This window comes from Streptopelia decaocto (assembly GCF_964273445.1).
Source record: "Streptopelia decaocto genome assembly, chromosome: Z".
Lineage (NCBI taxonomy): Eukaryota > Metazoa > Chordata > Aves > Columbiformes > Columbidae > Streptopelia > Streptopelia decaocto.
In genome coordinates this window covers 79,037,970-79,048,724 of record NC_138657.1, presented here as the reverse complement: position 1 = coordinate 79,048,724, position 10,755 = coordinate 79,037,970, and the positions used below count along the sequence as shown (strand labels likewise).

Genomic DNA, 10,755 nt, shown 5'->3' with positions numbered 1-10,755 from the left:
ACAACCCAGGATAGGAAAAGGGGCAACGGGTACAAACTGGAACACGGGAGGTTGCACTTAAATATGAGAAGAAACTTGTTCCCGGTGAGGGTGGCAGAGCCTGGCCCAGGCTGCCCAGGGAGGTTGTGGAGTCTCCTTCTCTGCAGACATTCCAACCCGCCTGGACACCTTCCTGTGTAACCTCATCTGGGTGTTCCTGCTCCATGGGGGGATTGCACTGGATGAGCTTTCCAGGGCCCTTCCAATCCCTAATATTCTGTGATTCTGTGCTCTTGAGGGTTTCTTCCAACCGAAGCGATTCTATGATTCCATGACACAATGCTGACTCCTGCATCCATACTGCCCATTCCTGTTCACATCCCTGGTGATGTTTTGCCTCTTCTGGGTTGACCCATTTTGGTGTACTTCTGGAAAAGCAGTAATAACAAGATAGATGGTTCCTACCTGTACTCCAAATTGGGAATTGTGCAACCACTCCAGTTCATGTTAGTTCCAAAAACCTGATTTTGACAGCAGAACCAAGATCTCCAGCACTGTCTTTGCTTCAGTTACTTAAATTTTCAGTATCAAGGTCACGCGGGATGCCGGTAACAGAATATTCAAAGTCACCTTCCCAGTCTCTTTTCCCAGGTGGTGGTGTACTGCCCATTCACTGGTATAGAGCAAACCTTCCCGTGTGGGAAATGGCTGGATGAAAATGAAGGAGATGGTCTTATAGAGCGGGAGCTCTACGAAATGGTTTCCCTGCGCCAGAGAAGACTGAAAAGTAGGTACCAGTGCCGAGGAACCTCCTGTGACTCCCCGATGTGACTGCACCCTGCATGCCACCCACGCGATATGACACGGGTAGACCTATGGTCAGGTACAGGCTCAAGCGAGTTGGGTCCTGCATGAGCTTCAGCCTTCAACATCCTGGTAGGGAGAGTTTAAAATGAAAATTTTAAAATATTTTGGAGAATTGCACTCATTTTCTTAAGGGAAGGAACCAGACCTGGCAGCCTTACGAGGTTCACTGGGCCTGGGGCTGCCTCAGCCACCATTTCACCTTTGCAGACAAACCAGGTTACGTTCCTTATCACTACAGAAGCAAAGCTTCCCTGTTCCAGATAGAAACAAAACTCAAATAGTAAAACAAAAAAAACCCAAACTCTTCCCACTAACTTAAATATTTTTACACTTGGCTTTAGAGAAAAAATGGCTCTTAGTCCTGTTCATCTGCCAAACGAGCTTCCTGAGACACACAAGCACTGCATTTGAGCCCTTTTCCCTGGAGGGAGGTAATGGCATGTTTGACAGGACAAAGGGTGATGGTTTTAAACTAAAGGAGGGGAGATTCAGGCTGGACATGAGGAAGGAATTGTTGTCCCTGAGGGTGGTGAGAGCCTGTCCCAGGTTGGGCAGAGAGGTGGTGGCTGAACCATCCCTGGAGACATCCCAGGCCAGGCTGGACGGGGCTCTGAGCACCCTGAGCTGGTGAAGATGTCCCTGCTCATGGCAGGGGGGGCACTGGGAGAGCTTTGAACGTCCCTTTTAGCCCAAACCATTCTATGATTCTATTATTTGATGCTTGCTGGGAGGTGCTGGTCCGTGCTGTGCACAGCAATGTGCCGGTGTTTTCATCCATCCACACACTGCTCCTGCACCCAGCCTCACTGGATGGTTTTGCATCAAGCAAAATGGATCTCTGCCCTCTCTCCTGCTCAGTGTGTATGTGCAAGCAGAATGTTTTAATTAGGATAATAAATGCAGTTTAATCTGAATGCTTTGGATGGGCTCCTGCTTAAACAGCAGTTCATTTAAATAAGCTTTTTCTAAATGTTAGTCAGTGTTATAACCACATTGCGCCTCTGACTTGGTCCATTTAACTAAAGCATCTGCAACCTTTAACCCTCTATTATCAGCTCTGATTGTTATTGACAGCCTAATTCCCTCACTGCTGCAGTGCAGGAGATAGACAGAGAGCATTAGCCTTGAGAAATCTGTGACCTTTAGCTGCCAGATTATAGAAGCGTAAGGCTTGGAGTTAGAAAAGCCTTCTTATGTCACCTCGCCTGTCTCCCCCTGCACGCAGGACTGTCCCTTTCTGTAGAGCTGATCAAAGCTTGGTTCAAGCTCACTTTGGGTATCCATGGTGAAACGTCTCCCTGCAAAGCGTTTGCAAGCTGTTCCCCAAGCAGATTGCAGCTCGATGTGTAGCTTGTATTTATTCTCAGTATATTTATATATATATATATATATATATATGTTTGTGGGTTTATTTAATTCCCCCCTCCCTTATCTTGAATGTTATCCTGGAAACTGTTGTGTCAGGTCTAGCCCTCCCTGGTGTTTGTACCCTGGGGAATATTTACTCCAGCTCTGACAATTTCCAAATGCCTGGATGCCTTGACATGAAGGGATGTGAAACAGGGGAATGTGGCCAGTGAGCCCTGGGAGGATGACACTGAGTATTTGGGGAAATGCCTGGTCTCCCGTGGCAGATTCAGCCTGCACTTCTCCCTCTGTGGTTTCTCACTGGCAGCCCTCTATCAGCATTTGATCCTTGTACAAGTTCTATCTTCCCCCTCTCTGCATGCATCACTCCTTTCCTTCAGTGAGAGGTCAGGGAGGCCAAGCCAGGCAGATGGGAGAAGTCTCTGGTGTCTGAATTGCCCTCGCTCTTTTCCCCAGGGAGAACAGGCTGCTATATCACATCCCAGACACAAACCTGTTTTAGCTTCGTTTCTGCTCAGATAAAACTTGCTGGTGCTTTTCATAAGGGAGTGGCCGTCAACATTCTGCAGATTATTAAAGGCAAAACTTTTCCTAAAAGAGAGTTCCCACTTCTCCTTCATTTTTTTAGTAGTTGTCACCTCTTTTTTACGGTCAAATGCTGAGTAGATCAGTAAAAATTTAATTTATATGCATGTCATCATATTTTTATATTCCATTCTGGTCTCTGAAGGACAAGCCATGCTCATATGGGCTCAGGCTTACCAAAAGGGTTAGCAATCCTTTCATTAGGATTTATTAATTATTCAGCTGCTGTCTGAGTCAGGAAAGAAACCTATTCCCTCTTCTGTAGGTGCTGCAAGACCTTCAGAAGTGATACACATTATTAACAATAAAGGATGAAGATGAGGGGCTCTTTAGAGGAAATAATTTCACCTTAATCTGTTCAACCATCCTCTGATATGAAAATCAATGTAAAATTACTGCAAAAAACCCTTCTCTTACAGTTAAAATTTTAATGAAGACTTAAGAGATAAAAATTACGTAGCTTTGCCACAATCTCTGGGCATGTCACTTAGAGTAACACAAGCGCCAACTGAAGATGTGTGAGACTTAAGCATTTTAAAAAATTAAAACCCTTTAAAAAATATCTTCACATTGCTCTGAGCATGCTTGTTCCACACAAAGCAGGATGGACAGAGATATTTGAATGGACTCTGAGCTGGTCTGTCCTGCAGAAAGCATATTTGGGTCCAATCTCATGAGCTCAGGTTGAAGTCATGTGTGGCTGTATCCATACTTCTCCTTGTTCCAGACACAGATCATCTGGAGCAAGGTGTTAGGAGCTACCTGGAGCTGCTCTGCACCATGTACAGGTAGCTGGAGACTCTCATTGACAAAAAGAAAGCTGACAGTATTTCTCTGGTTTTAAAATGGTCTTTGAAGCTACAGTTGTAGGTGTTGGAGAAGTATGCTGAAACTACAGAGATGGAACACATCCCTGTTAGTAATGTATGACATAGAATAATATGGTTTACCTGGAGAGTGGTGATTTATGGGTTTTTTTTGTCATTTTATTTTAAATGGAAACAAAGACATAATTTTCCAGGCAATCTCATTCCTGTATGTCATGTAGCAGCTGGTTATGTTTGTACAAAAAAAGATAAAATGTCCTGGTCTTCTCTAGTACCATCCTGCCCTCTTTACCACCCACAGGAAAAAAATGAGAATCCTGGTTTTTAACAGGATACCTTTAAAAATTACTTTTTTAAACAAAGTGTCTTGAACCTTTCTTTGTAGAAAACCCCTGGTCTCTGTGGATCTGGACAAGCGACATTAAGAATGCAGGGACAGACGCCACCATCTTCTTCCAGGTCTATGGAGACAAGGGGAAGTCAGATGAGATGAAGCTGGACAACAATTCAGACAACTTTGAAACTGGACAGACTGACAAGTTCATGGTATGAATCTCATGCTGGTGGTAAATTTGGGTTGGTATTGTTTTCCAGGGTGTAAAATTGAGCCTTGTACAGAAAACCAGCAGTGTGTGGACTTTACCTCAGTAGATCCTTCTGAAGTGGAGGCGAAGTCATGCAGTGTGGTGGTGATTCAATTTCCCTGACTGTGGATCTGTCTTGTCTTCTCCCAGCTGGGCTTAGGTTGATGTTCCTGGATGCTCAGGTGGTGAGGACTTCAAGTCATGGTGGTACTGAGTACCACATCATCTTGATGGCTCTTGAAGTCAATAGCCCCCACCTCGAGCACAGCCTCACTCATGCTGTAGATTGCTCCAGTCATTTAAAGCTAATAATTTATCTATTTTCCCCCCAGTACCTAGGTGGTCATTAGCTGTTTGCAGGAGAATTAGCAGTGGTGTTTCCTCAGTGACTGGTCTTCAGCATCTTCAGAAGTGAAGCCTTCATGAATGTTTGGGGCTGAGCTCAACATTACATTGAGTTTGGAGGCTGGGGAGGGTTTTCTTGTGTTTAGGAACAAAAATGTTTAAAAGTTAACTGGGGACTGGTCAGAGGAAAGTTGAGAAACAGGATTTCAATGCATGGCTGTAGCCTAAACATTTACACTCTTTGTACCAGCAGCCATAGATGCTATCTGTAGGAAGTGTGGCTGTGGTTTGCAGACCCTCTTTGAGAAAGAGCTGAAGCTCATGGCGTTATTTCTTACCGGGAGGAATGATTTCAAGGAGCTCTCATGATCAAAAGTGTTTAGATTCCATGTTTATGTTCTTGTCTCTTGAAAAGAGCGGCATCAAGCTATTTTTGCAGAGTAGGATTTATTACTTTTAAAGGACATAATTGGCTCTTAAAATATGTTCAGAGTTGTCCTTTGTGTGCATGCTTTGCTGACTTATAGAAATGGATAATGCACTGTGTTTTTTTACCCCTCTATAGATTGAGCTCCCTGATCTGGGCACATTTTACAAGCTTCGGATATGGCATGAGAAAAGAAATCCTTTTGCTGGCTGGCATCTGAATAAGGTGAGGGGACAGCAAGGGAAGGTAGACCTGAAAATCCAGCCTGGTCACAGAGGTGTGCACTGGTGCACAGAGGTGTCTGTCCTGGGTCACTGGCAGCTGAGTTTAGTGTGCAGTGGCCAGAGGTCCCTCCTTATGCAGACGGTGCTGGATGAGGGATGAAAGTAGAAATGATACATGAAAATGGGAAGCGAAGGGATCGTATTAGCAGCGTCTGTTGTGATAGGACAAGGGGTGATGGTTTTAAACTAAAGGAGGGAGATTCAGGCTGGGCATGAGGAAGGAATTGTTGTCCCTGAGGGTGGTGAGAGCCTGTCCCAGGTTGGGCAGAGAGGTGGTGGATGAACCATCCCTGGAGACATCCCAGGCCAGGCTGGACGGGGCTCTGAGCAACCTGAGCTGGTGAAGATGTCCCTGCTCATGGCAGGGGGGGCACTGGGGGAGCTGGGAAGGTCCATTGTAACCCAAACCATTCTGTGATTCTATGATTCTATGATATTGTTGTTTTTGCAAAAATATGTGGGGAGAGGATTCATTGTGTGTTTTTTTTGAGGAAATTCCTTCTCCTTCCTGTCCCTCACTGTTCAGCCCAGCTATGTGTGGCAAAAGAACGCAATGGTTTATAGCATCTCCCAACAGCCCAGGTCAATGGTGAAAAGCACATTCCTCCATCCTCCCAGTGTCAGATCACTGTATTCCCCCCTTGTTGCTGCCAGGGGGTTTTCCTCTTGCTCTGCAGAAAGCTTCTGACTCTTAGACATCATTACTTGTACAGAGAGGCAAACCCACTCCTTCTGTGGCCTATTCAGGTCATAATGAAAAACTGCTTGTGGCAGAGACCTATTGTACAGTGTAGCCTCACCTGCCTTGAGTGCTGACAGCCCCATTGCAGGAGGTGGACACTTATAGACTGGAGGAGCCTGTGAAGATTGTGCAGGAGAGAGCAACACTGTGCTCTTTGGGAAATAAAAAGGCTGATCTGCTTGATCTTCAGTCCCATGTCCTTTGTTCCACCAGCAAAGATTACCATGCTGTCAGCCCTCACCTCGGTCTGCGAGGCAGCGAGTTCATCTCTAAACCTCACCTATACTCATGCAGAGCTTGGGAGACGTTTTCTGCGCGTAACAAAACATGCACTTTGCTGCACAGCCGTAAATAACTGTGATAATAAATCACAATTTACCACTTGGAGATTTTTCTTGTGTGCCTCTAATGTGCTTTGACAAATTCTGCTCTCTTGCATTGCCAGGGAGATGCGAAAGCATATGCAGCCAGTGTGGAGGGGACATCAAATACTGCTGTGCTCACCATATGGTGGGAGAAGGTGTCTGGCTGTGATCTTTATCATAAAGAAAGTGCTGGTCAGATGTTGGGCCACTGCAATTGTCTCTACTACTTCATTCACAGACGATGAGCAAGAATGCTTAGACCTTACATGGTTATACGTTTTCCTGGGGAATCCTCTTTTCCTGTGTTTGGGGTGGAGAAGAGGGATCTGGCAGTGTGTTTAGGATTCACTTTGGGCCAAACCCTCTAAGAAAAGCTGGTGAAGATGCATGAAATCAATCTTCCCGCAGACAGCCAGCCTGATGTTTTCTGGATGCACCAGGCTCACGGCACATGAACCCCATCACTTGCGCATCCATTTCAGCATCTAGCAACTCAGATAAAGTCTTAATGAGACTTTGTTCCAGTCCTCACACATTTCACAACAGGCTTGCTTCATGTTGGGGCAGGTTTCTGTTCTCTGTTACAAAAATGCAAGAACAGCCATGTTGATCAGCCCAAAAGTCCACCTAGACCAACAACCTCTTTCCTTCATCACATAAATGCATGATTAGAGAACAGTAACAAAAGGAGAAGCATTTGTGATACTTAATCCCAACATTCTTCCAGCTTTCAACTATTTCCAGCTTGAGACTTACTTCCTGAACAGATCTACTAAATACCAAGCATTCAGTAGTTTTCTCTTCCATTTATTTGTTCAAAGGTTCCAGTCTCCCCTTGAACATTTAAACTTTCAACAACCACAATAGCTTTTGGCAAGGACTTCACAGGTTGATTGTGTCCTTTTGTTTGCTTTTAACTTCACTCTACAAGCATCATTTGATGCCTTGTTTTTCTTGTAGCAGAAAAGCAAATAGTCAACCCTCTCTGCCTTCTCCATACCACCTCTGATTTTGTAGACCTTCACCATACCCTCCCTTCATCCACTTCTCCAGCCATCTGCAGATACACACCTTTTTTGCTCATTACACCTTTGGAAGCTACTTCAGATCTTTGATCCTTCTTGCTGCCATTTTCTGGATGCTTCCTAAATGGTTTTTGAGCTGCAGGGACCAACAGTGCAAGTGCCATCCATGGCTTTTCTCTTCGTATTTATACAGTGGCATGTGACGAGCAATTACTGAGAGACACAGTATCCATCAAAACTTTCACAATGCCGTGGCAAGATTGGAGAAAGGAGGAATGAAAAGCTGTCAGCTATGACGGACTTTGCTCCATGTGTCGCTGCCGTGCAAAATTCTGAATGACGGTCTCGTTATTAATGTGTGTTATTTCTCTGCCGCTACCTGCTCCCGCTTCCCAGGCAAAAACCTGTCAGGAGCTCGTTGCTTTTTTGTCTTTAAGCCTCTGAACTCACGCAGTGTTTTGGTTTAATGAAGGTAACTCTGCTGAAAACGCTGACAAAAGAAAAATACTCATTCAACTGCGGCCGCTGGCTCGATATAAATGAAGACGACAATGAGATCGTGCGGGAGCTCCCTGCGGAGGGGTCTCTGGTGACTGAAGTCATGCCAGGTGAGACCCACGGGCTCCGTGCAAGGGCTGAATAGAAAGAAACCCTCTTTGTATGAGGGATGCTCAGACATATCAATGCAATTCAATCAGCTTCTCTTTCTGGCACTTTCTCTCTGCAGTATTTTCTGCGTGCATCATTAGCTGCATGAAGCCTCAGAAATTCTGGGCTCTTATTCTGAGCAGATTTCTCTGTGGTAGGAGATGGGAGAGATCCGGCCACAGCACAATTGTTTCCAGAGCTATATATATATATGGGGTTTTTTTAAACTCATATTTTTTTCCAGTCTTCTTTAAAATGTGAAATGCCAGGCTTGAAGGGATGTTCATGGAAAGCAAGCTCAGCTGAAATGTAATCTAAAATTTAACAATAACTTTCGGTCTTTAGAATTTTATTTAACTATTTGCACTTCTATGCAGCTACATGTATAAATGCACAGGGAGTTGTACAGAGCAGTTGTGCAAGAGCACAAGCACCTTTCAGTAGATGTGAGTAATGGGAAATAGTATTTCTATTAAATATACTCAAAATAAATGCTTAATTAAGAAAAGCCACACAACTTTTTGTTGGCTTCCTGAAGTGGTCACTTCTATCTAGTTAGGCTAGGTTATGGTTATGGTTAGGACAACGAAGATGCTGAAGGGAGTGGAGCATCTCCCGTGTGAGGAAAGGCTGAGGGAGCTGGGGCTCTGGAGCTGGACAAGAGGAGACTGAGGGGTGACTCATTCATGGGGATCAATATGGAAAGGGTGAGTGTCAGGAGGATGGAGCCAGGCTCTTCTCAGTGACAAACAATGATAGGACAAGGGGTAATGGGTTCAAACTGGAACACAAGAGGTTCCACTTAAATTTGAGAAGAAACTTGTTCCTGGTGAGGGTGGCAGAGCCTGGCCCAGGCTGCCCAGGGGGGTTGTGGAGTCTCCTTCTCTGCAGACATTCCAACCCGCCTGGACACCTTCCTGTGTAACCTCATCTGGGTGTTCCTGCTCCATGGGGGGATTGCACTGGATGAGCTTTCGATGTCCCTTCCAATCCCTGACATTCTGTGGTTCTGTGATTCTGTGAACTTGATGATCCTGAGGGTCTCTCCCAACTGAAATGATTCTATGATTCTACCTTGACCTTGTGTCACAAGAAATAAATGTACTTGGAGACAGAATTTTGGAGAGCAGAATATCTCAAGGTGTCATTGGGATTTCTCTCATTTCCACCGAAGCGCCCAACAGTTCTCCATGCTCTGTAGGCCATGATACCCTGTTTTTGTGAAATTTCCTATGAACTCAGTGATCTGCATGCAGCTGAGCAGTTCCTCAGAAGAGGAAGAGTAATTGTAATTGCAGATGTTATTAAAATGTAAATAAACCTGGGTTTGAAACGCATTTTTAATCAACGTTGGAGAGGGGTGCTTGAGTTCAAATGCAGGCACTTTCCCATGAGAAGCAGTTGTGCTGAGCGGAGGAGAGATGCAGCACTCCCCTGTTGGGCTCACAGGCAGGTTTGGGAGGGAGAGTGGGAACGTTGTTTCTCATCTCTCCCTCATGTTGGAGAAAAATCTCGCTGTCTTGCAGGGTGGTCTCTGGGCTGGTTCTTCCTAGTGTGATTTATTCTGGAAACCCTTTCTCCAGCGGGACCGGAGGGCAGAGGTGAGGGCAGGGAGGGACGATGAAGGTGGCAACTCAAAATGCCTCTGGTAAAATCCTGCATGAAGACCTCAAAGGTGACAAGGAGACAAGATGCCATCCAGCCTCCTGTGCCATGAGGGTCCCAAGGAGATGGAGCTAACTGGGCTTGTCCCACCCCATGCAGCCAACACGAAGAGCCTGTTCCTCAGGTCCCTGAGCACTTAGCTCTTTTTAACCCATTTTTTCTGCCTGCCATGCCCCTGGATGCCAAAAATTATGTTTTCCCCCAAACACATTGTTATGAGGTTCCCTGGCACTGAGACTCCCTCGGGAAGGGAAAGCAGAAGGGTTGGGGCCCCAAGGAGACTTTGCACTCCAATTCATTAGCTTTTACCCAAAGGGGATGGCATTTTTGTGTCCTTCTCTGGAGGGGTCTTATGGGTTTTCTTAATATTTTAGTCTTTCCTATTTTGGCTTTTTTTCTTTCCCTAGCGATAACGTGGAAGCGTGAAAGTCAATACATCAACACAAGCACCAACCTTAAGTACGAACACTTAAAATTAATTGCAAGTCTGTGGAAAATGCAGTAAATTGAAATGGCAATTAATCGTATTGCTGAAACTGTTTAATTAATTTGTGTCTCCACAGTGATAAAGTACCGGGTGACAGTTTGCACGGGGACGGTAAGTGGGAGCGGCACAGATGCCAACGTCTTCGTCTGCCTCATTGGCGATCAGGGAGATACGGGGGAGCGCGTTCTCTACAACTGTATCAACACTGTCAATAAATTTGAAAAAGGCAACGTAAGTTCACACTCCATAAGACGGGTTTTAAAACTTAGGACAGTTTGTAGATTTTTTTTTTTTTTCATTTATTTTTGAGATGTACATTTGCAAACTTGGCTGGTTTTCCTGCCAGTTTGGGAGCGGGGAGAAATAAAAATGTGTCTACAGAGCATGAAAACAGGTTGCAGTACAAAGGAGGTTTAGGTCAGGGACAGTGTGGCTTTCCTTTGCATTGGTATGTTCATAGAAGTGTCTCCTGGTTTGCTCCCCAGCTACATACTGAGTGTTGAAATTGCATCTTCATATTGGGGGAGGCTTCCAAGACCTCTGTCCACCTCCCAGGA

At 45.2% G+C, this 10,755-nt stretch overlaps 1 protein-coding gene across 10 annotated transcripts in view; it reads left to right on the top strand.

The window, feature by feature from the left end:
• The window catches only part of LOXHD1 (lipoxygenase homology PLAT domains 1), a 183,675-nt gene that overhangs the window by 73,466 nt on the left and 99,454 nt on the right, over window positions 1-10,755 (top strand). For all 10 annotated transcript variants that reach the window (XM_082075766.1, XM_082075769.1, XM_082075760.1 and 7 more), the window contains 5 exons: window positions 631-766; window positions 4,012-4,172; window positions 5,121-5,207; window positions 7,871-8,006; window positions 10,275-10,429. In XM_082075766.1, the coding sequence (XP_081931892.1) occupies window positions 631-766; window positions 4,012-4,172; window positions 5,121-5,207; window positions 7,871-8,006; window positions 10,275-10,429 (675 nt within the window). The remainder of the gene's footprint in view (window positions 1-630; window positions 767-4,011; window positions 4,173-5,120; window positions 5,208-7,870; window positions 8,007-10,274; window positions 10,430-10,755) is intronic.